We start from the raw sequence: 26,613 nt of genomic DNA, 5'->3' as shown, positions 1-26,613 counted from the left end.
GGTGTGCATAAATTAGGCACTGCGATGCCATATGCAGCTCGAGTACTCAGTGCGTGGAAGTTAGCAATCCCTGAGGTCAGAGCTTGTGCTAGTGTACATGAGGCTCCAATGGTACTCAATGTTACCGATGGTTTTGCAATCTTGCTAAACATTACGGATGTGTGTAAATTAAGGTAGACGTTCCTATGTAGTGCTGCGATCGCAATGGATTAGCATATCATCGCAGTGAGACTGCGTGCGTAATTGCAGCCTCGATCGCAGTTGCGATCCGTAGCGAATCCAGTCCTGGGACTGTTAATATACAAAAGTACCTGGGTTGTAACTTCAGCAGGAAGAGACGTTGTACTGGCTCAGAGGCCAGTCAGGAAATGGAATTTATAGGGGAGGATCCCCAGGGACTGGATGCTGCGATCAGCTGGTATGGGAGCAGCACTCTGAGTGGTGGAGAAGAGTCAGGTGACAGGGTCCAACATGGCTGGAACTCTGGCATGCAGTTTGCATACCAACATGCTGGGGAGACATGCTGTGACAGGACACTGAGCAGACAGGGCAGAAGTAGACCTCAGCCCCAGCAGGGAGTGATGCACAGCATGAGCGGACCTCTGTGCTATCCGGAAGTGATGCACAGGACGAGCAAAACTCAGCACTACTCTGGACAGGCACCAGAAAGGTAAAAAGGTGGTTTTAAGTGTCCGGAGCGTGACAGAGGGGTCCTACATGATACAGGGGCATTTCTAGAGAGAAGGTGGCCCATGTGCTGTCTCCGACATGGGCCCCCTCCTCTCCGCCCCGCAGCGCACTGAGCTATAGACTCTGGGCACTAGAGTGTGCCCAGAGTCTATAGTGTATGAACAGGTCACCGGGAAAATGACCGCGGCGGCCATTTTCCCTGTACTGCGCATACGACAGGAAAATGGCTGACGCGGCCATTTTCCAGTCGTTTTGCAGTGCCGGACACCTGCGCCGACGTGGGACACTGGAGAGGTAAGTAAGATTATGGGTGCAGGGTGTGTGGTGTGCGGGGCCCCCCTGGACGCAGGGGCCCGTGTTCCCTGCACACCTTGCACCCATTATAGATACGCCCCTGCTAGGCATCTGTCACATAACTTTTGGCACTTCAGTGTACTTTACTATTTTGTATGTCTGATGATGTATCAAATACTCCTAATTCTCATACTGCCTTGATTCTTGTACTTGTTGTACTTTCTTTGCATTAGAATATATATATTATTATTTTTTCTAAACGGTTTGAATTATGAAAGACAAAAATTATCCCTGTTCTCATTATTAATTTATCTGCAGAACAGAAACCGCTCATTTAGCGAGACAATGATATTGGCCCCAAAATGCGCTGCCTGATACAGACGCCGCCTCAGAGGCCAACCAACGGATTGTTCAACGGACGTCTCCTATAATACTGCACTGGGTATGTTCCCTGTAATCATTGCTTATATACTGTACGGATCTCAGTAGTGACTATTGCAGACAGCGATCATCCTATACTGACGGGAGCAGGGAAATGCCCATATACCAGCTATATACAGTACATATACCAGTTATATACAGTACATATACCAGCTATATACAGTACATATACCAGCGATATACAGTACATATACCAGCTATATACAGTACATATACCAGTTATATACAGTACATATACCAGCGATATACAGTACATATACCAGCGATATACAGTACATATACCAGTTATATACAGTACATATACCAGCGATATACAGTACATATACCAGTTATATACAGTACATATACCAGCGATATACAGTACATATACCAGCGATATACAGTACATATACCAGCGATATACAGTACTTATACCAGTTATATACAGTACATATACCAGTTATATACAGTACATATACCAGCGATATACAGTACATATACTAGCTATATACAGTACATATACCAGTTATATACAGTACATATACCAGCGATATACAGTACATATACCAGCGATATACAGTACATATACCAGTTATATACAGTACATATACCAGCGATATACAGTACATATACCAGCGATATACAGTACATATACCAGCGATATACAGTACTTATACCAGTTATATACAGTACATATACTAGCGATATACAGTACATATACCAGCTATATACAGTACATATACCAGCGATATACAGTACATATACCAGCGATATACAATACATATACCAGCGATATACAGTACATATACCAGTTATATACAGTACATATACCAGCTATATACAGTACATATACCAGCGATATACAGTACATATACCAGCTATATACAGTACATATACCAGTTATATACAGTACATATACCAGCTATATACAGTACATATACCAGTTATATACAGTACATATACCAGCTATATACAGTACATATACCAGCGATATACAGTACATATACCAGCTATATACAGTACATATACCAGCTATATACAGTACATATACCAGTTATATACAGTACATATACCAGCTATATACAGTACATATACCAGCTATATACAGTACATATACCAGTTATATACAGTACATATACCAGCTATATACAGTACATATACCAGCTATATACAGTACATATACCAGCGATATACAGTACATATACCAGCGATATACAGTACATATACCAGTTATATACAGTACATATACCAGCTATATACAGTACATATACCAGTTATATACAGTACATATACCAGCTATATACAGTACATATACCAGTTATATACAGTACATATACTAGCTATATACAGTACATATACCAGTTATATACAGTACATATACCAGCTATATACAGTACATATACCAGTTATATACAGTACATATACCAGCTATATACAGTACATATACCAGTTATATACAGTACATATACCAGTTATATACAGTACATATACCAGCTATATACAGTACATATACCAGCGATATACAGTACATATACCAGCTATATACAGTACATATACCAGCTATATACAGTACATATACCAGCGATATACAGTACATATACCAGCGATATACAGTACATATACCAGCTATATACAGTACATATACCAGCGATATACAGTACATATACCAGCGATATACAGTACATATACCAGCTATATACAGTACATATACCAGCGATATACAGTACATATACCAGCTATATACAGTACATATACCAGCTATATACAGTACATATACCAGCGATATACAGTACATATACCAGCTATATACAGTACATATACCAGTTATATACAGTACATATACCAGTTATATACAGTACATATACCAGCTATATACAGTACATATACCAGCGATATACAGTACATATACCAGCGATATACAGTACATATACCAGTTATATACAGTACATATACCTGCGATATACAGTACATATACCAGCTATATACAGTACATATACCAGCTATATACAGTACATATACCAGTTATATACAGTACATATACCAGCTATATACAGTACATATACCAGCTATATACAGTACATATACCAGTTATATACAGTACATATACCAGCTATATACAGTACATATACCAGCTATATACAGTACATATACCAGTTATATACAGTACATATACCAGCTATATACAGTACATATACCAGCTATATACAGTACTTATACCAGCTATATACAGTACATATACCAGTTATATACAGTACATATACCAGTTATATACAGTACATATACCAGCGATATACAGTACATATACCAGTTATATACAGTACATATACCAGCTATATACAGTACATATACCAGTTATATACAGTACATATACCAGCTATATACAGTACATATACCAGTTATATACAGTACATATACCAGTTATATACAGTACATATACCAGCTATATACAGTACATATACCAGCGATATACAGTACATATACCAGCGATATACAGTACATATACCAGTTATATACAGTACATATACCAGCTATATACAGTACATATACCAGCTATATACAGTACATATACCAGTTATATACAGTACATATACCAGTTATATACAGTACATATACCAGCTATATACAGTGCATATACCAGTTATATACAGTACATATACCAGTTATATACAGTACATATACCAGCTATATACAGTACATATACCAGCTATATACAGTACATATACCAGTTATATACAGTACATATACCAGTTATATACAGTACATATACCAGCTATATACAGTACATATACCAGCGATATACAGTACATATACCAGCTATATACAGTACATATACCAGTTATATACAGTACATATACCAGCTATATACAGTACATATACCAGCGATATACAGTACATATACCAGCTATATACAGTACATATACCAGCTATATACAGTACATATACCAGTTATATACAGTACATATACCAGCTATATACAGTACATATACCAGCGATATACAGTACATATACCAGCGATATACAGTACATATACCAGTTATATACAGTACATATACCAGCTATATACAGTACATATACCAGTTATATACAGTTTATATACCAGTTATATACAGTACATATACCAGCTATATACAGTACATATACCAGCTATATACAGTACATATACCAGTTATATACAGTACATATACCAGCTATATACAGTACATATACCAGCTATATACAGTACATATACTAGCGATATACAGTACATATACCAGCTATATACAGTACATATACCAGTTATATACAGTACATATACCAGCTATATACAGTACATATACCAGCTATATACAGTACATATACCAGTTATATACAGTACATATACCAGCAATATACAGTACATATACTAGCTATATACAGTACATATACCAGCTATATACAGTACATATACCAGTTATATACAGTACATATACCAGCTATATACAGTACATATACCAGTTATATACAGTACATATACTAGCGATATACAGTACATATACCAGCTATATACAGTACATATACCAGCTATATACAGTACATATACCAGTTATATACAGTACATATACCAGCTATATACAGTACATATACCAGCGATATACAGTACATATACCAGCTATATACAGTACATATACCAGTTATATACAGTACATATACCAGCGATATACAGTACATATACCAGCGATATACAGTACATATACCAGCTATATACAGTACATATACCAGCTATATACAGTACATATACCAGTTATATACAGTACATATACCAATTATATACAGTACATATACCAGCTATATACAGTACATATACCAGCTATATACAGTAGGCAGTATAGTATGATGCTGGGAATTCTCGCCTGGTACATCCCATTATCTCTTCTCCGCAATCCTTATAATTCCATGGACTGAGGAATGACTGACAGGTGCCCGGACGCGGCTGGGATAGACTCTTCTAGACTACACCTGAAGCATTTTATGAATAAGGGTAATAAATTATTTAACTCAAAAATATCTTTTCACTAAACCAATGGTTCTCAACTCCAGTCCCCAAGTACAGCCAACAGGCCATGTTCTGTGGATGTCTTTAATGATGCACAGGTGAGTTATTTATGTTGCTGGGTCAGTAATTACCCCTCCTGCTCCCAGAGACAGACATCCTCAGTACATGACCTGTTGGGGCACTTGAGGGACGAGGATGAGAATCTCTGCACTAAACGATTTGTACACACACAGACTGGTATAAATGTCTGATATCCCAGTATGTGCAGTGTGTATAGGGGCTGTCACCTGTGGACAAGCAGTATGTGTGGTGTGTATACGGGTATAGGGGCTGTCACCTGTGGACAAGCAGTATGTGCAGTGTATATATTGGTATAGGGGCTGTCACCTGTGGACAAGCAGTATGTGCAGTGTATATATTGGTATAGGGGCTGTCACCTGTGGACAAGCAGTATGTGCAGTGTATATACGGGTATAGGGGCTGTCACCTGTGGACAAGCAGTATGTGCAGTGTATATACGGGTATAGGGGCTGTCACCTGTGGACAAGCAGTATGTGCAGTGTATATATTGGTATAGGGGCTGTCACCTGTGGACAAGCAGTATGTGCAGTGTATATATTGGTATAGGGGCTGTCACCTGTGGACAAGCAGTATGTGCAGTGTATATATTGGTATAGGGGCTGTCACCTGTGGACAAGCAGTATGTGCAGTGTATATATTGGTATAGGGGCTGTCACCTGTGGACAAGCAGTATGTGCAGTGTATATATTGGTATAGGGGCTGTCACCGGTGGACAAGCAGTATGTGCGGTGTGTATATTGGTATAGGGGCTGTCACCTGTGGACAAGCAGTATGTGCGGGTATTTATTGGTATAGGGGCTGTCACCTGTGGACAAGCAGTATGTGCGATGTGTATATTGGTATAGGGGCTGTGACCTGTGGACAAGCAGTATGTGCAGTGTATATATTGGTATAGGGGCTGTCACCTGTGGACAAGCAGTATGTGCGGTGTATATATTGGTATAGGGGCTGTCACCTGTGGACAAGCAGTATGTGCAGTGTATATATTGGTATAGGGGCTGTCACCTGTGGACAAGTAGTATGTGCAGTGTATATATTGGTATAGGGGCTGTCACCTGTGGACAAGCAGTATGTGCAGTGTATATATTGGTATAGGGGCTGTCACCTGTGGACAAGCAGTATGTGCAGTGTATATATTGGTATAGGGGCTGTCACCTGTGGACAAGCAGTATGTGCCGTGTATATATTGGTATAGGGGCTGTCACCTGTGGACAAGCAGTATGTGCAGTGTGTATATATTGGTATAGGGGCTGTCACCTGTGGACAAGCAGTATGTGCGGTGTGTATACTGGTATAGGGGCTGTCACCTGTGGACAAGCAGTATGTGCAGTGTATATATTGGTATTGGGGCTGTCACCTATGGACAAGCAGTATGTGCAGTGTATATACTGGTATAGGGGCTGTCACTTGTGGACAAGCAGTATGTGCGGTGTGTATACTGGTATAGGGGCTGTCACCTGTGGACAAGCAGTATGTGCCGTGTATATATTGGTATAGGGGCTGTCACCTGTGGACAAGCAGTATGTGCAGTGTGTATATATTGGTATAGGGGCTGTCACCTGTGGACAAGCAGTATGTGCAGTGTATATATTGGTATAGGGGCTGTCACCTGTGGACAAGCAGTATGTGCGGTGTATATATTGGTATAGGGGCTGTCACCTGTGGACAAGCAGTATGTAAGTAAATCTTCCTCTATACACAGAAGACGGTGGGCTCCCCCCATGGAAACGCTGCTGTTACCTGTAGGGGTGAAGTGGGGAGGGGTGAGGGGGCCTGTTTGTTGGTCTACAGTACTTGCATGAGCTACGTTTGGTTTACACCAGAGCAGACCACCATAGAGCGGGGCGTTCTCAGCGTCAGGGGGGTTACCTGGGAGTACCAAACATTACTATTAATTATGGTCGTTCAATCTGCCTGCACAGAAAGATAATGGTTCTGCGATGTAAGAAGTGCCAATAATCAGTCCTGTCCGGTCACGTTTCCGGATCAGATGGAATAGGTTTTATATCACTGCAGGGTCTCATCCCATCTGATTACATTGCTGCCTTTCTCAGTATCCCCTCCTGCCCGCCCTGAGGGGCAGTGGGGTCACATTGCTCCGTCACACTTACCGTTGCTCTCATTCTTAATGGGGAAACACAGGATATTTCGTGTCCGGAACCCGGTGCTGTCATCCACCCCCCGATAGAACAGGGGATGTGAATAAGCGTCTTTAATGTTCAAAATCTGCCCAGTAGTTGCCACGTGCCCGGCGATCCCCTGGTCTGCTGGAATCCGTATCTCGTAGCTCTGCAAAGTAAGCGATATCTGAGAGAGTGTGCGCAGAGGACGCTGTACATCTATTATTGCAGATCGGAGCTGTGAGCTGGATACGTCTCCCCCCATCTGACAGCACTGCTGGTACTGTGGGACCCCACAGCTGTTGAACCGAAAGCCTAGAACAAGTATTGCACCGGTGCGTTTACCAAAATAAAATAAAAGATCTTTAACTTACATCGTCATCTACCACCCCTCCGTCAAACACTTTGGCTACCAGCTCGTGGCTATGTCTCTCTAGCAGGAACACCGAACATCTGTCAGGAAAGAGAAAAGATCAGGTCAAACACTCAATGCTCCAACCACATGGAGATCTCCTGAGCGGCTTCGTCTTTCTCACAAACAGGCAGTAAATGTCGGTGAGGCCAGTTCCTGGGCCGTAGTCTTGGGCAGATCTACTGCGCAAGGAGGAGACCAGCTCCTAGGACAAAAACGTGATTTACAAAAATGCTAAAATATGTGGTTCCCGTAGTACGTATGAAATTTGTGCTTGTTATTATTGGCGGGGAGCCTGGGTAGGAGCGAAGATTACCACCATGTTAATTTACAGCTGAGCCTGCAATAGCCCCAACATGCCCTGGAATCTGAGCATACTGGGTCTGTGGATCTTGTAATGTACACGTGAGATATTTAAGGCAATTGCACAAGTGGAAATGTTTTGCATATTTTGTAGTCTGTAATAGGTCTTTGATTGTAATTTGACCAATTTCTGCATAATAATACCTGTCCCTGGGCAATGCCTACGTGATCAGTTGCACGACTACAACAATTGTCTATGAGCAGTAAAAAAAATGAGAACAGATCCTGGGGAATGTCTAGGAGACCAGACCCTGGGGAATGTCTAGGAGACCAGATCCTGGAGAATGTCTAGGAGACCAGACCCTGGGGAATGTCTAGGAGACCAGACCCTGGGGAATGTCTAGGAGACCAGACCCTGGGGAATGTCTAGGAGACCAGACCCTGGGGAATGTCTAGGAGACCAGACCCTGGGGAATGTCTAGGAGACCAGACCCTGGGGAATGTCTAGGAGACCAGACCCTGGGGAATGTCTAGGAGACCAGACCCTGGGGAATGTCTAGGAGACCAGACCCTGGGGAATGTCTTGGAGACCAGACCCTGGGGAATGTCTTGGAGACCAGACCCTGGGGAATGTCTTGGAGACCAGACCCTGGGGAATGTCTAGGAGACCAGACCCTGGGGAATGTCTAGGAGACCAGACCCTGGGGAATGTCTAGGAGACCAGACCCTGGGGAATGTCTAGGAGACCAGATGGTGGACACTGCCAATGAGACCGGATCCTAGAGAATGACCACAAGCACATTTTTATGAGAGGCGTTTCTGGACAATAGTGTCAGGTCTATTTTACAGGGCAATGTCTATGAGAAGTGAATCATTGCTTCCTGTAATGAACTGGACCTTGCAATCTGGAACTAATGACACCACATTACAGAGGATCTCACATGGAGCAGCAATTCAGGACAGTCAGCGGGTAATGCCGGAAAGGTTCTTAACGATACCGACTAATGAAGTGAGATAAACTAATTAAACTACATATTCACTAGTTATATAACAGAGAGAGTTGAAAGGATAAATTGTGTAACATAAATAGGGGGAGAGACATAGATAGGATTGTACAGTGTAAGCAGCTGGATGGAAAGAGAAACACTAAAGTGATAGCTGTATACATGATACGAAGAGGCTCATCAATGAAACGTCCTAGTCTGATAGACAGCAACATCAGCAATGAAACGTCCTAGTATGATAGACAGCAACATCAGCAATGAAACGTCCTAGTCTGGTAGACAGCAACATCAGCAATGAAACATCCTTATAGACAGTAACATCAGCAATGAAACGTCCTAGTCTGATAGACAGCAACATCAGCAATAAAACGTCCTAGTCTAATAGACAGCAACATCAGCAATGAAACGTCCTAGTCTAATAGACAGCAACATCAGCAATGAAACGTCCTAGTCTAATAGACAGCAACATCAGCAATGAAACGTCCTAGTCTGATAGACAGCAACATCAGCAATGAAACATCCTTATAGACAGCAACATCAGCAATGAAACGTCCTAGTCTGATAGACAATAACATCAGCAATGAAACGTCCTAGTCTGATAGACAGCAACATCAGCAACGAAACATCCTAGTCTTATAGACAGCAACATCAGCAATGAAACGTCCTACTCTAATAGACAGCAACATCAGCAATGAAACATCCTAGTATGATAGACAGCAACATCAGCAATGAAACGTCCTAGTCTGATAGACAGCAACATCAGCAATGAAACGTCCTAGTCTGGTAGACAGCAACATCAGCAATGAAACGTCCTAGTATGATAGACAGCAACAGCAGCAATGAAACGTCCTAGTCTAATAGACAGCAACATCAGCAATGAAACGTCCTAGTATGATAGACATCAACATCAGCAATGAAACATCCTAGTCTTATAGACAGCAACATCAGCAATGAAACGTCCTAGTCTAATAGACAGCAACATCAGCAATGAAACATCCTAGTCTGATAGACAGCAACATCAGCAATGAAACGTCCTAGTCTGATAGACAGCAACATCAGCAATGAAACGTCCTAGTCTGGTAGACAGCAACATCAGCAATGAAACGTCCTAGTATGATAGACAGCAACAGCAGCAATGAAACGTCCTAGTATGATAGACAGCAACATCAGCAATGAAACGTCCTAGTATGATAGAGAGCAACATCAGCAATGAAACGTCCTAGTATGATAGACAGCAACATCAGCAATGAAACGTCCTAGTATGATAGACAGCAACATCAGCAATGAAACGTCCTAGTATGATAGACAGCAACATCAGCAATGAAACGTCCTAGTATGATAGACAGCAACATCAGCAATGAAACGTCCTAGTCTAATAGACAGCAACATCAGCAATGAAACATCCTAGTCTAATAGACAGCAACATCAGCAATGAAACGTCCTAGTCTGATAGACAGCAACATCAGCAATGAAACGTCCTAGTCTGATAGACAGCAACATCAGCAATGAAACATCCTTATAGACAGCAACATCAGCAATGAAACGTCCTAGTCTTATAGACAGCAACATCAGCAATGAAACGCCCTAGTCTGATAGACAGCAACATCAGCAATGAAACGTCCTAGTCTAATAGACAGCAACATCAGCAATGAAACGTCCTAGTCTGATAGACAGCAACATCAGCAATGAAACGTCCTAGTCTGATAGACAGCAACATCAGCAATGAAACATCCTTATAGACTGCAACATCAGCAATGAAACGTCCTAGTCTTATAGACAGCAACATCAGCAATGAAACGCCCTAGTCTGATAGACAGCAACATCAGTAATGAAACGTCCTAGTCTTATAGACAGCAACATCAGCAATGAAACGTCCTAGTATAATAGACAGCAACATCAGCAATGAAACGTCCTAGTCTGGTAGACAGCAACATCAACAATGAAACGTCCTAGTCTAATAGACAGCAACATCAGCAATGAAACGTCCTAGTCTAATAGACAGCAACATCAGCAATGAAACGTCCTAGTCTTATAGACAGCAACATCAGCAATGAAACGTCCTAGTCTAATAGACAGCAACATCAGCAATGAAACGTCCTAGTCTTATAGACAGCAACATCAGCAATGAAACTTCCTAGTCTGATAGACAGCAACATCAGCAATGAAACGTCCTAGTCTAATAGACAGCAACATCAGCAATGAAACATCCTAGTCTGATAGACAGCAACATCAGCAATGAAACATCCTAGTCTTATAGACAGCAACATCAGCAATGAAACATCCTAGTCTGATAGACAGCAACATCAGCAATGAAACGTCCTAGTATGATAGACAGCAACATCAGCAATGAAACGTCCTAGTATGATAGACAGCAACATCCGCAATGAAACATCCTAGTCTAATAGACAGCAACATCAGCAATGAAACGTCCTAGTATGATAGACAGCAACATCAGCAATGAAACGTCCTAGTCTTATAGACAGCAACATCAGCAATGAAACGTCCTAGTCTAATAGACAGCAACATCAGCAATGAAACATCCTAGTATGATAGACAGCAACATCAGCAATGAAACGTCCTAGTCTGGTAGACAGCAACATCAGCAATGAAACGTCCTAGTATGATAGACAGCAACAGCAGCTATGAAACGTCCTAGTCTAATAGACAGCAACATCAGCAATGAAACGTCCTAGTATGATAGACAGCAACATCAGCAATGAAACATCCTAGTCTTATAGACAGCAACATCAGCAATGAAACGTCCTAGTCTAATAGACAGCAACATCAGCAATGAAACATCCTAGTATGATAGACAGCAACATCAGCAATGAAACGTCCTAGTCTGATAGACAGCAACATCAGCAATGAAACGTCCTAGTCTGGTAGACAGCAACATCAGCAATGAAACGTCCTAGTATGATAGACAGCAACAGCAGCAATGAAACGTCCTTGTCTAATAGACAGCAACATCAGCAATGAAACGTCCTAGTATGATAGACAGCAACATCAGCAATGAAACGTCCTAGTATGATAGAAAGCAACATCAGCAATGAAACATCCTAGTATGATAGACAGCAACATCAGCAATGAAACGTCCTAGTATGATAGACAGCAACATCAGCAATGAAACGTCCTAGTATGATAGACAGCAACATCAGCAATGAAACATCCTAGTATGATAGACAGCAACATCAGCAATGAAACGTCCTAGTATGATAGAGAGCAACATCAGCAATGAAACGTCCTAGTATGATAGACAGCAACATCAGCAATGAAACGTCCTAGTATGATAGACAGCAACATCAGCAATGAAACGTCCTAGTCTGATAGACAGCATCATCAGCAATGAAACGTCCTAGTATGATAGACAGCATCATCAGCAATGAAACGTCCTAGTATGATAGACAGCAACATCAGCAATGAAACGTCCTAGTATGATAGACAGCAACATCAGCAATGAAACATCCTAGTATGATAGATAGCAACATCAGCAATGAAACGTCCTAGTATGATAGACAGCAACATCAGCAATGAAACGTCCTAGTCTAATAGACAGCAACATCAGCAATGAAACTTCCTAGTCTAATAGACAGCAACATCAGCAATGAAACATCCTAGTATGATAGACAGCAACATCAGCAATGAAGCGTCCTAGTCTAATAGACAGCAACATCAGCAATGAAATATCCTAGTCTGATAGACAGCAACATCAGCAATGAAACGTCCTAGTCTGATAGATAGCAACATCAGGACTGAGAAGACATCTGCTTTGTGGTGTAGAAGTTGTGGAGCCACAGCCGTAGGAGGCCTTGGCCAGGATTCTTAGCACATATTACATACAAGAGATATTTCTGTGCGGTTATCTATTGAGAAAACTCTGTTTCTGGATTACAAAACACGGAAAATTAATCTGCAGAAGTAAGAACGAGGATGGGGCGTTAATGCCAGAGACTCCAAGTAGAGACGGGGACATTGATTTGGTAAGATGACATTATAATAATCATTGTGTGTTGTTGCATTGACTTCGGTGGACAACGGTGCTTATAAGTAGGTCTTATGAGCGGTACATACATTTCTGCATTGCTGAGGTTTCTGGCTTCTGTTATAATCTCCTGGAGCAGAACCGAAACGTCATCTGCAAAAAGACAACAATTCTCCTGGTAACTATTTTGTGTGTGTATCTCAGTGTTTACTTACATTGCACATAATCCACACAATAAAAAAATATATATTAATGTAGTATACAGATATCATCGTGTCATAACAAAAACAAATAATACATGAATGCCTCTAAATAATAAATTTTCTGCAATGCCAAAAACAAGAAAGGTAAGAGAGCAAAGGAACACAGACGAGGAAGGACAGGAGCGGGAGGGCACAAGGGAGGCACAGGAGGGAAGCACAGGAGAGAATGCACAGGAAGGGAGAGAGATGGAAAGGATAGGAGGGAAGCCCAGGAAGAGAGGGAGAGGAAGCATGGGAAAGGAAGGACAGGAGGGAAGCACAGGAAGAGAGGGAGAGGAAGGACAGGAAGGGAGAGAGAGGGAAAGGACAGGAGGGAAGCACAGGAAGAGAGGGAGAGGAAGGACAGGAAGGAAGCGCAGGAAGAGAGGGAGAGGAAGGACAGGAAGGGAGAGAGAGGGAAAGGACAGGAGGGAAGCACAGGAAGGGAGAGAGAGGGAAAGGACAGGAGGGAAGCACAGGAAGAGAGGGAAAAGAAGGACTAGAGGGAAGCACAGGAAGAGAGGGAGAGGAAGGACAGGAAGGGAGAGAGAGGGAAAGGACAGGAGGGAAGCACAGGAAGAGAGGGAGAGGAAGGACAGGAGGGAAGCACAGGAAGAGAGGGAGAAGAAGGACAGGAGGGAAGCACAGGAAGAGAGGGAGAGGAAGGACAGGAGGGAAGCACAGAAAGAGAGGGAGAGGAAGGACAGGAGGGAAGCACAGGAAGAGAGGGAGAAGAAGGACAGGAGGGAAGCACAGGAAGAGAGGGAGAGGAAGGATAGGAGGGAAGCACAGGAAGAGAGGGAGAGGAAGGACAGGAGGGAAGCGCAGGAAGAGAGGGAGAGGAAGGACAGGAGGGAAGCACAGGAAGAGAGGGAGAGGAAGGACAGGAGGGAAGCACAGGAAGAGAGGGAGAGGAAGGACAGGAGGGAAGCACAGGAAGAGAGGTAGAGGAAGGACAGGAGGGAAGCACAGGAAGAGAGGGAGAGGAAGGACAGGAAGAGAGGGAGAGGAAGGACAGGATGAGAGGGAAAGGAAGAACAGGAGGGAAGGACATGAAGAGAGGGAGAGGAAGGACAGGAGGGAAGCACAGGAAGAGAGGGAGAGGAAGCAGGGGAAAGGAAGGATAGGAGGGATGCACAGGAATGGAAGGACAGGAGGGAAGCACAGGAAGGGAGAGGAAGGACAGGCGGAAAGCACAGGAAGGAAGGCACAGGAGAGGAAGCACAGTAAGGGAGAGGAAGGCACAAGAGAGGAAGCACAGGAAGGGAGAGGACGGGCAGGCGGGAAGCACAGGAAGGTAGGCACAGGAAGGGAGAGGAAGGACAGGTGGGAAGCACAGGAGAGGAAGCACAGGAAGGTAGAGGAAGGACATGCGGGAAGCACAGTAAGGAAGGCACAGGAGAGGAAGCACAGTAAGGGAGAGGCAGGCACAGGAGAGGAAGCACAGGAAGGGAGAGGACGGGCAGGCGGGAAGCACAGGAAGGAAGGCACAGGAAGGGAGAGGAAGGACAGGTGGGAAGCACAGGAGAGGAAGCACAGGAAGGGAGAGGAAGGACAGGCGGGAAGCACAGGAGAGGAAGCACAGGAAGGGAGAGGAAGGACAGGCGGGAAGCACAGGAGAGGAAGCACAGGAAGGGAGGGATAGGAAGGACAGGAGGGAAGCATAGAAAGGCAGGGAAATGAGAGGAAGAACAGGAAGGGAGGCACATGAGAGGAAGGACAGGAGGAAAGCACAGGAAGGTAGGCAGATAAAAAGAAGAACATTCGGGAAGTACAGGAAGGGAGGCACATGAGGGAAGCAGAGAAAGGGAGGCACAGAAGAGGAAGCACAGGAAGGGAGGCATATGAGAGGAAGCACAGGAAGGGAGGCACATGAGAGGAAGCACAGGAAGGGAGGCACATGAGAGGAAGCACAGTAAGGGAGGCACATGAGAGGAAGCACAGTAAGGGAGAGGAAGGCACAGGAAGGGAGATGAAGGACAGGCCTGAAGCACAGGAGAGGAAGCACAGGAAGGGAGAGGAAGGACAGGCGGGAAGCACAGGAGAGGAAGCACAGGAAGGGAGAGGAAGGACAGGCGGAAAGCACAGGAAGGAAGGCACAGGAGAGGAAGCACAGTAAGGGAGAGGAAGGCACAGGAGAGGAAGCACAGGAAGGGAGAGGACGGGCAGGCGGGAAGCACAGGAAGGAAGGCACAGGAAGGGAGAGGAAGGACAGGTGGGAAGCACAGGAGAGGAAGCACAGGAAGGGAGAGGAAGGACAGGCTTGAAGCACAGGAAGGGAGAGGAAGGACAGGCGGGAAGCACAGGAGAGGAAGCACAGGAAGGGACAGGAAGGACAGGCGGGAAGCACAGTAAGGAAGGCACAGGAGAGGAAGCACAGTAAGGGAGAGGAAGGCACAGGAGAGGAAGCACAGGAAGGGAGAGGACGGGCAGGCGGGAAGCACAGGAAGGAAGGCACAGGAAGGGAGAGGAAGGACAGGTGGGAAGCACAGGAGAGGAAGCACAGGAAGGGAGAGGAAGGACAGGCGGGAAGCACAGGAAGGGAGAGGAAGGACAGGCGGGAAGCACAGGAGAGGAAGCACAGGAAGGGAGGGATAGGAAGGACAGGAGGGAAGCATAGAAAGGCAGGGAAATGAGAGGAAGAACAGGAAGGGAGGCACATGAGAGGAGGGACAGGAGGAAAGCACAGGAAGGTAGGCAGATAAAAAGAACATTCGGGAAGTACAGGAAGGGAGGCACATGAGGGAAGCAGAGAAATGGAGGCACAGAAGAGGAAGCACAGGAAGAGAGGCATATGAGAGGAAGCACAGGAAGAGAGGCATATGAGAAGTATGGTATAGTGAGGACAGTATACCCAGGGGTGTACCTATAGTGAGGCCAGTACTCCCAGGGGTGTGCCTATAGTGAGGACAGTACTCCCAGGGGTGTGCCTATAGTGAGGCCAGTACTCCCAGGGGTGCGCCTATAGTAAGGCCAGTATACCCAGGGGTGCGTCTATAGTGAAGCCAGTACTCCCACGGGTGCGCCTATAGTGAGGACAGTATACCCAGGGATGTGTCTATAGTGAGGCCAGTACTCCCAGGGGTGTGTCTATAGTGAGGCCAGTACTCCCACGGGTGCGCCTATAGTGAGGACAGTATACCCAGGGATGTGTCTATAGTGAGGCCAGTACTCCCAGGGGTGTGTCTATAGTGAGGCCAGTACTCCCACGGGTGCACCTATAGTGAGGACAGTATACCCAGGGATGTGTCTATAGTGATGCCAGCACTCCCAGGGGTGTACCTATAGTGAGGCCAGTACTCCCAGGGGTGTACCTATAGTGAGGTCAGTATACCCAGGGGTGTGCCTATAGTGAGGCCAGTATACCCTGGGATGTACCTATAGTGAGGCCAGTATATCCTGGGATGTACCTATAGTGAGGCCAGTATATCCTGGGATGTACCTATAGTGAGGCCAGTATACCCTGGGTTGTACCTACAGTGAGGCCAATATACCCAGGGGTGTGTCTATAGGGAGGCCAGTATACCCTGGGTTGTACCTATAGTGAGGCCAGTATACCCTGGGTTGTACCTATAGTGAGGCCAGTATACCCAGGGGTGTGCTATAGTGAGGCCAGTACTCCCAGGGGTGTGCCTATAGTGAGGCCAGTATACCCTGGGTTGTACCTATAGTGAGGCCAGTATACCCTGGGTTGTACCTACAGTGAGGCCAATATACCCAGGGGTGTGTCTATAGGGAGGCCAGTATACCCTGGGTTGTACCTATAGTGAGGCCAGTATACCCTGGGTTGTACCTATAGTGAGGCCAGTATACCCAGGGGTGTGCTATAGTGAGGCCAGTACTCCCAGGGGTGTGCCTATAGTGAGGCCAGTATACCCTGGGTTGTACCTATAGTGAGGCCAATATACCCTGGGTTGTACCTATAGTAAGGCCAGTATACCCTGGGCTGTGCCTATAGTGAGGCCAGTAAACTAATAATTAGCAATAAATTAAAGTTTCAAAACAGTAATGCAATTATTTGCCTACAGTAACTCTGCATTTAGCCATCGTGCACGTTTTGCCGGCAGTATTCCCAAAAACACTGGGAACAATTCTATTCATATAAATTCCACCATAGCCGAATTTACAAATATTGCATGGAACGGTGAATCTGTGTGGAACTGAAACATTGTATTGCTGCAACCTCGCACCTCTGTGTGGAACTGAAACATTGTATTGCTGGAACCTCGCACCTCTGTGTGGAACTGAAACATTGTATTGCTGGAACCTCGCACCTCTGTGTGGAACTGAAACATTGTGTTGCTGGAACCTCGCACCTCTGTGTTGAACTGAAACATTTTATCGCTGGAACCTTGCACCTCTGTGTGGAACTGAAACATTGTATTGCTGGAACCTCGCACCTCTGTGTGGAACTGAAACATTGCATCGCTGGAACCTCGCACCTCTGTGTGGAACTGAAACATTGTATTGCTGGAACCTCGCACCTCTGTGTGGAACTGAAACATTGTATCGCTGGAACCTCGCACCTCTGTGTGGAACTGAAACATTGTATTGCTGGAACCTCGCACCTCTGTTTGGAACTGAAACATTGTATTGCTGGAACTTCGCACCTCTGTGTGGAACTGAAACATTGTATTGCTGGAACCTCGCACCTCTGTGTGGAACTGAAACATTGTATTGCTGGAACCTCGCACCTCTGTGTGGAACTGAAACATTTTATCGCTGGAACCTCGCACCTCTGTGTGGAACTGAAACATTGTATTGCTGGAACCTCGCACCTCTGTGTGGAACTGAAACATTGTATTGCTGGAACCTCGCACCTCTGTGTGGAACTGAAACATTGTATTGGTGGAACCTCGCACCTCTGTGTGGAACTGAAACATTATATTGCTGGAACTCGCACCTCTGTGTGGAACTGAAACATTGTATTGCTGGAACCTCGACCCTCTGTGTGGAACTGAAACATTGTATTGCTGGAACCTCGCACCTCTGTGTGGAACTGAAACATTATATGGCTGGAACCTCGCACCTCTGTGTGGAACTGAAACATTGTATTGCTGGAACCTCGCACCTCTGTGTGGAACTGAAACATTGTATTGCTGGAACTTCGCACCTCTGTGTGGAACTGAAACATTGTATTGCTGGAACCTCGCACCTCTGTGTGGAACTGAAACATTGTATCGCTGGAACCTCGCACCTCTGTGTGGAACTGAAACATTGTATCGCTGGAGACCTCGCACCTCTGTGTGGAACTGAAACATTTGTATTGCTGGAACTTCGCACCTCTGTGTGGAACTGAAACATTGTATTGCTGGAACCTCGCACCTCTGTGTGGAACTGAAACATTGTATTGCTGGAACCTCGCACCTCTGTGTGGAACTGAAACATTATATGGCTGGAACCTCGCACCTCTGTGTGGAACTGAAACATTGTATTGCTGGAACCTCGCACCTCTGTGTGGAACTGAAACATTGTATTGCTGGAACTTCGCACCTCTGTGTGGAACTGAAACATTGTATTGCTGGAACCTCGCACCTCTGTGTGGAACTGAAACATTGTATCGCTGGAACCTCGCACCTCTGTGTGGAACTGAAACATTGTATTGCTGGAACCTCGCACCTCTGTGTGGAACTGAAACATTATATTGCTGGAACCTCGCACCTCTGTGTGGAACTGAAAACATTATATGGCTGGAACCTCGCACCTTCTGTGTGGAACTGAAACATTGTATTGCTGGAACCTCGCACCTCTGTGAAATTATTTGTTCTTCCACAAAACTTTTGCAGCCGCTTCCTTCATTGTGAGTAGATTTTTTTTCCCTTTTCTGGGTAATACACTAACATGTTCCCACATCTGTACCCGAAACCCTGCATTTTAGGGTACATTCGCCTCGGTAGACAGTCCCTATGTCCAGAGACGTGCGGTGAACCACTGATTATCAATGCAATAAATATATGAATACTGTACGATATTGTAGGGAACTTCTATTATAATATACAGCTCCTGTGTCCAGTAATCACTGTCAGGAACAAGCAGCAATTTCTGTCCTGCCCGGTAAGTGCTGCTGACAGCTATTATTACCCTACCTCTATACTGTGTGCGAGGCCAATGTATTATTGCCACTTGCACCATTTGTTTTTCAGGGCAGGAACAGAGCACTCAGCTACAGTATTAATAAGGAGAACGCCTTGGCCTTTAGGAGTGCTGCTGATAAATGTTGGGCAGATGTATCAGGGAGGTTTCTGCACATTATCCACAGAAAGGAGCTGTAACATGACGGTAGAAACGCAATGGATCGCGATTTGCTCAAATTATCGACTTCCTGCACTTCTGTGGGCGAATTTACACACTGCCCGATGTACTAAAGGCCAAATCGCCAGAGCACGTCACTCGCCGCAAACGCTGTTTTTTTTCCCCCCACTGTATTTAATTCAGATGTACTGAGCTGTGTGATCGATGTACCCAGCACACTTGTGGCACTACAAGTTCCAGCCTGCATGTGTCTCCATCATTAATATTGCCCTTATTAACATAAACATATTGTTGACCTAATTATTTATAAATTAATAGTGACTCCTTCATATTTATTAAATATATTGTCTGCATAATTAAAATGTTATTTTTATTCATTTGCCCCTTAATAAAAATTGTGTAAATATAGTTAATAGCTGATTGGGCACCATTAAGTGTTAATTAGTGATAATTACACATTTTTAATGTGCCTCTTTATAATGTTTTGGATGGACAGGTACCAGTTTGCGCAAATTCCCGCTGGGTGGAAACATTTGCTGGCGTTCATTCGATGAAATGTATGCCAATGTCGGCCTTCCAACCTGCCACAAATGACGCACATCATCGGCTACTTAAATTTTAACCCTCCAAATCTCTGGTATTATAATCTGTCAGATTTGATTCAAAATTGCTGATTTGACGCGGTTTTGAATTTGCTGCCAAGTCGCTCTGCATTATATTCCTCCATTAAGTGTACAGAGAATTAACAACAAACTGGTGTTTTGTAAATATATTTTTAAAGTGCCAATTACGCAGTGACGGAGGCATCAATCCCCCGCCTTCTGCTAAATATTCGCTAATGGCTGGTGTTTTGCTTCCGGTGAATTGAAATGTAATCACTCAGAAAAGGTTATTAAAATGTCACAGAGCCATGTTGTGACAGGCAGCATTTAGTACGCAGATAAATCGCCCTTACCACGCCGGTGGGAACGCAGCGTCTCCCATTGCCAGATAATTTCAGCTCTGAGTAATTTGTCCGCTATCATATTGCTAAATTCAAATTTGTGATGGATTCTGACATTTTTCAAAGGTAAAGAGCACATGAAACCTTTACCGATTATGCAATTTAATTATTTTCATACATCAGCGGAGAAATATAAAGTAACCAGCAGCCAGACTTATGTTAATTGCCTGATCTGTGTTCCCAGCTTTAGAGCATGTTACTACTAAGGAGAAGCGCTGTGACCTCACCAAACTGAGGAACCCATCCTCACAGTGTCAGTGCCCGGTGCAGGGGATCGCTGTGACCTCACCAAGCTGAGGAACCCATCCTCACAGTGTCAGTGTCTGGTGCAGGGGATCGCTGTGACCTCACCAAGCTGAGGAACCCATCCTCACAGTGTCAGTGTCTGGTGCAGGGGATCGCTGTGACCTCACCAAGCTGAGGAACCCATCCTCACAGTGTCAGTGTCTGGTGCAGGGGATCGCTGTGACCTCACCAAGCTGAGGAACCCATCCTCACAGTGTCAGTGTCTGGTGCAGGGGATCGCTGTGACCTCACCAAGCTGAGGAACCCATCCTCACAGTGTCAGTGTCTGGTGCAGGGGATCGCTGTGACCTCACCAAGCTGAGGAACCCATCCTCACAGTGTCAGTGTCTGGTGCAGGGGATCGCTGTGACCTCACCAAGCTGAGGAACCCATCCTCACAGTGTCAGTGTCTGGTGCAGGAGACCGCTGTGACCTCACCAAGCTGAGGAACCCATCCTCACAGTGTCAGTGTCTGGTGCAGGGGACCGCTGTGACCTCACCAAACTGAGGAACCCATCCTCACAGTGTCAGTGCCCGGTTGTAGGGGACCGCTGTGACCTCACCAAATGTGTCCAGTTCCATGTATATGAATGTTGCCCACTTGTCCTGTTTGATGTATGTGCTGACCTCCATGTGTCTAGTTTACATGGAACTGAAATAATGGAAATGACATATGACAACAATTCATTGCACTCACTACTTTGCACAGTGGATAGGAGGCAGTCAGCTCTATCATAGGCACCAGCTCTATCATAGGCAGTCAGCTCTATCATAGGCACCAGCTCTATCATAGGCAGTCAGCTCTATCATAGGTAGTCAGCTCTATCATAGGCACCAGCTCTATCATAGGCAGTCAGCTCTATCATAGGCACCAGCTCTATCATAGGCAGTCAGCTTTATCATAGGCAGTCAGCTCTATCATAGGCACCAGCTCTATCATAGGCACCAGCTCTATCATAGGCACCAGCTCTATCATAGACAGTCAGCTCTATAGGTTCCTGAGCACCCCAATACTTGTGCTGCCACCAGTACTGGTTACATGCATGTGATATGTTTCAGCCACATGGCTTGTGTGGTGGGAGAGGATGACACGATCACCCGCAATCACTAAGAAAAGTTGTCTCTTATGTGCCCTATACTTTCTGTAAGGAAGTAACATAGATAGGAAATGTCCCTTTGGGTCACAATAGCGGGATAAGAATCAGTAGAGACACTGCAGTGATACATGTATGTGATATACACACTTACACCCCGTACTAATGCCTGTACAGTGACTGAGGGAGAAGAAGTAATATATATACAATATAACAGAACGCCCCTCTGGCATCGCAGCGAGACGAGAAACTCACCCAGATGTGTGAAAAGATTCTTGGCAACTTGCAGAAGGGCCTGTGGACGAGAAATGCAGCATCTTAGTTACACAAAGCAGATCCAATGACGTATCATTACATTATCTGGTTCTGTACATATCGTCTGACTGGTAGTATCACTAATAAGGGAACAATCTGATATGATAAAATACAGATATAACAATAGCAGAGGAGCAGTCAGTGGCCCTCGGGCCCTATGGCAGAATATGTCAGGTCCCACTCACATACCCCGATCTAACCTACCCACCCACAGATACAGCACTTACACTACCTGACCCAGGGGCTCCCTGTAATATATCTACCCTGTCTGTCACCCACATGCCTCCCCGGTCTCTTGTCTGTCACCCACAGGCCCTCCTGGTCTCTTGTCTGTCACCCACAGGCCTCCCCGGTCTCTTGTCTGTCACCCACAGGCCTCCCCGGTCTCTTGTCTGTCACCCACAGGCCCTCCCGGTCTCTTGTCTGTCACCCACAGGCCCTCCCGGTCTCTTGTCTGTCACCCACAGGCCTCCCCGGTCTCTTGTCTGTCACCCACAGGCCTCCCCGGTCTCTTGTCTGTCACACACAGGCCTCCCCGGTCTCTTGTCTGTCACCCACAGGCATTCCCGGTCTCTTGTCTGTCACCCACAGGCCTCCCCGGTCTCTTGTCTGTCACCCACAGGCCTCCCCGGTCTCTTGTCTGTCACCCACAGGCCTCCCCGGTCTCTTGTCTGTCACCCACAGGCCTCCCCGGTCTCTTGTCTGTCAACCACAGGCCTCCCCGGTCTCTTTTCTGTCACCCACAGGCCTCCCCGGTCTCTTGTCTGTCACCCACAGGCCTCCCCGGTCTCTTGTCTGTCACCCACAGGCCTCCACGGTCTCTTGTCTGTCATCCACAGGCCTCCCCGGTCTCTTGTCTCTTGTCTGTCACCCACAGGCCTCCCCGGTCTCTTGTCTGTCACCCACAGGCCCTCCCGGTCTCTTGTCTGTCACCCACAGGCCTCCCGGTCTCTTGACTGTCACCCACAGGCCTCCCCGGTCTCTTGTCTGTCACCCACAGGCCCTCCCGGTCTCTTGTCTGTCACCCACAGGCCTCACCGGTCTCTTGTCTGTCACCCACAGGCCTCCCCGGTCTCTTGTCTGTCACCCACAGGCCTCCCCGGTCTCTTGTCTGTCACCCACAGGCCTCCCCGGTCTCTTGTCTGTCACCCACAGGCCCTCCCGGTCTCTTGTCTGTCACCCACAGGCCTCCCCGATCTCTTGTCTGTCACCCACAGGCCTCCACGGTCTCTTGTCTGTCATCCACAGGTCTCCCCGGTCTCTTGTCTGTCACCCACAGGCCTCCCCGGTCTCTTGTCTGTCACCCACAGGCCCTCCCGGTCTCTTGTCTGTCACCCACAGGCCTCCCGGTCTCTTGTCTGTCACCCACAGGCCTCCCCGGTCTCTTGTCTGTCACCCACAGGCCTCCCCGGTCTCTTGTCTGTCACCCACATGCCTCCCCGGTCTCTTGTCTGTCACCCACAGGCCCTCTCGGTCTCTTGTCTGTCACCCACAGGCCTCCCCGGTCTCTTGTCTGTCACCCACAGGCCTCCCCGGTCTCTTGTCTGTCACCCACAGGCCTCCCCGGTCTCTTGTCTGTCATCCACAAGCCTCCCCGGTCTCTTGTCTGTCACCCACAGGCCTCCCCGGTCTCTTGTCTGTCACCCACAGGCCTCCCATGTCTCTTGTCTGTCACCCACAGGCCTCCCCGGTCTCTTGTCTGTCACCCACAGGCCTCCCCGGTCTCTTGTCTGTCACCCACAGGCCCTCCCGGTCTCTTGTCTGTCACCCACAGGCCTCCCCGGTCTCTTGTCTGTCAACCACAGGCCTCCCCGGTCTCTTTTCTGTCACCAACAGGCCTCCACGGTCTCTTGTCTCACCCACAGGCCTCCCCGGTCTCTTGTCTGTCACCCACAGGCCTCCCCGGTCTCTTGTCTGTCACCCACAGGCCTCCCCGGTCTCTTGTCTGTCACCCACAGGCCTCCCCGGTCTCTTGTCTGTCATCCACATGCCTGTACCCCCTGGTCTATGATTAAAGAGCCCGTATAGCAAAACTTTAGTCTCAGCTGGGCCCACAGGGACATTGGTCCAGACTGATGTAGCGGTCGCCTCTTGTTGTTATGTCAGAGAGCAGTAATCAGGAGTAATAAGCTACAGACCAGGAACTTAGACTGCACTATGGGCCTGATTCAGAGCCGAATGCAAGTGGCTGCTCTTTCGCTCCGAGCGATGTTTGCCCAACTGTGCATGTGTACGGATCGTAATACGCATGCGCGAACCAGTCAGTGCGGCCGAAATTCATGTGCTCGCAAAATAGCGAATGCCTGATAATTTGAGTGACAGGAGGAGGCGTTTGTGGGTGGTAACAGGGGAAGGTGCTTGAAAACGGGGAGTGGAGATCCGATCGCAGACGTGCTTAAAGGTCAAAACGGGCGTTTTATGGGTGTGCATAATTAAAACAGCAGCGTCATTGACCACGTCACTTGGGTTTTTTTTTTGCCAGAACTGCTCGCAAAATTGTGGTAGCAAAAACCAACCACAAGAATAGCGAGCAGTTCATACCCTGGTCGATGTACTCGATTAATCTAATAAATAGCGGACATGACGTAGGATGCGAGCGGCCAGGGGGCGTAGTTTCCCAAAAAACGACCGCAAGTTTTGTTCGCTCGTTCAGACCAAGAGGCGTGAACAGACCGCAAACAGCGAACGGTTCATTTGAATAGCCACCCCTATTTTCGGGACGAGCGAGCGCAAATAGCGACCGGCTCTGAATCAGGCCCAATGACCCTATCTGATATGACCATGGGGCCTAATCATCATCATCGGGAGCCGTATTATTAAGTAATCACCTCGCTGCAAGTGACAAGTATCCAACGCGCAGTGCGGGAAACTTTACACCTGAGCAATTCATCATTGCTCCGGTGCGAGGACAGCTACTCCGAAAAGCAGCAGTCCCCTCTATTAGTAGCACGGCTGCAAAAGTAGCTGTGTTACTTACCTCTCCACCGCCGCCGCGGCTGCGCATGTGTGACATGAGGTCACGCATGCGCCAAGCCCCCGGGGAGGTAGTGAGAAGGTGGCGGAGGGATTCGCTCGGATCCCTCTTCGCATCCGCGGAACTCTTTCCCATATGAAGGAGCGGGGATCCCAGAACAAGCGCCATCTGAAGATGGCGCTTGTTCTCGCAAGCAAACTCCGAAATCTGTCCGTGTTTGGAGTTTGCTTAATATCAGGTGTCCTTTTCGGACCCTTGATGATGAATGGCCCGGTAACCTAAATATGCAGAAACTAGCGTTTCCGTATGGTTACCGGGCCATATATTGGGAGTGTAGGTGAGTATATATAGCGCACACACATTACATAGCACTTTACAGAGAATATTTGGCCATTCACATCAGTCCCTGCCCCAGTGGAGCTTACACTCTATATTAACCGTCACATTCCCACAGATGGGTTAATTTTTTTGTCAGGAGCCAAATCAACCTCCCAGTATAATTTCGGATTGTGGGAGGAAACTGAAGCACCCGGAGGAAACCCACAGTAAAGACCGGGACGTGAAGCGAATCCATGGCCTCAGTGCTGTGAGGTGCTAATGCTTACCATTACACCATCTGTGCTGCATATATTATAATATATATATATAAAACAAAAATTAGCTTACAGATATACTTTAATACACCAACATTGTGCAGTTCTGGTATTATAATGAATATTAGTGAACTTACATCATCTAGAATAGGGTCTTTAATCAGTGCAAAATATAATTATTTACAAATGTTAATTATTTTAAACAAGCGGGTGACTTTGTGGATGTCGTCCATTAGAGGGCGCTCTGGCTCCAGGCTGTACATCCAGGTGGCTGGCACTGTTTACAGGCACACTCTGTCCCCCTGTGCTGCTACCATCTGAACAAGTCATTCACAAAGACCTCCCCGGAGGCTGCTCTAGGCCCAGCGTGGCCCCAGGACACATAAGCAGCAGTCACCAGGTCCATGATTGTGATAATAGATAGTGACAATCTGCCGGTAACATACTGTAATAGCGAATAATAAAGAAGTGTCACACCCTGTGTGTGCGCTGTGCCAGGGTGACAGCAGAGCAAAGGGCATAGGCCTAGCAGTTATA

General features: G+C 46.1%; 1 protein-coding gene across 4 annotated transcripts in view; it reads right to left on the bottom strand.

Moving 5' to 3' along the window:
- PDE2A (phosphodiesterase 2A) overlaps positions 1 to 26,613 on the bottom strand; it is a 794,043-nt gene that overhangs the window by 70,758 nt on the left and 696,672 nt on the right. For all 4 annotated transcript variants that reach the window (XM_088461174.1, XM_088461173.1, XM_088461172.1 and 1 more), the window contains 4 exons: positions 22,450 to 22,489; positions 13,408 to 13,471; positions 7,992 to 8,070; positions 7,609 to 7,786 (listed from right to left, as the gene is read on the bottom strand). In XM_088461174.1, coding sequence (XP_088317300.1) covers positions 7,609 to 7,786; positions 7,992 to 8,070; positions 13,408 to 13,471; positions 22,450 to 22,489 — 361 coding nt within the window. The remainder of the gene's footprint in view (positions 1 to 7,608; positions 7,787 to 7,991; positions 8,071 to 13,407; positions 13,472 to 22,449; positions 22,490 to 26,613) is intronic.

The sequence above is a fragment of the Taudactylus pleione genome, unplaced genomic scaffold, assembly GCF_031769625.1.
Source record: "Taudactylus pleione unplaced genomic scaffold, aTauple2 ptg001023l, whole genome shotgun sequence".
NCBI classification, from domain to species: domain Eukaryota; kingdom Metazoa; phylum Chordata; class Amphibia; order Anura; family Myobatrachidae; genus Taudactylus; species Taudactylus pleione.
The sequence above is the reverse complement of the archived record's forward strand: the minus strand, read 5'-3'. Positions and strand labels throughout refer to the sequence as shown.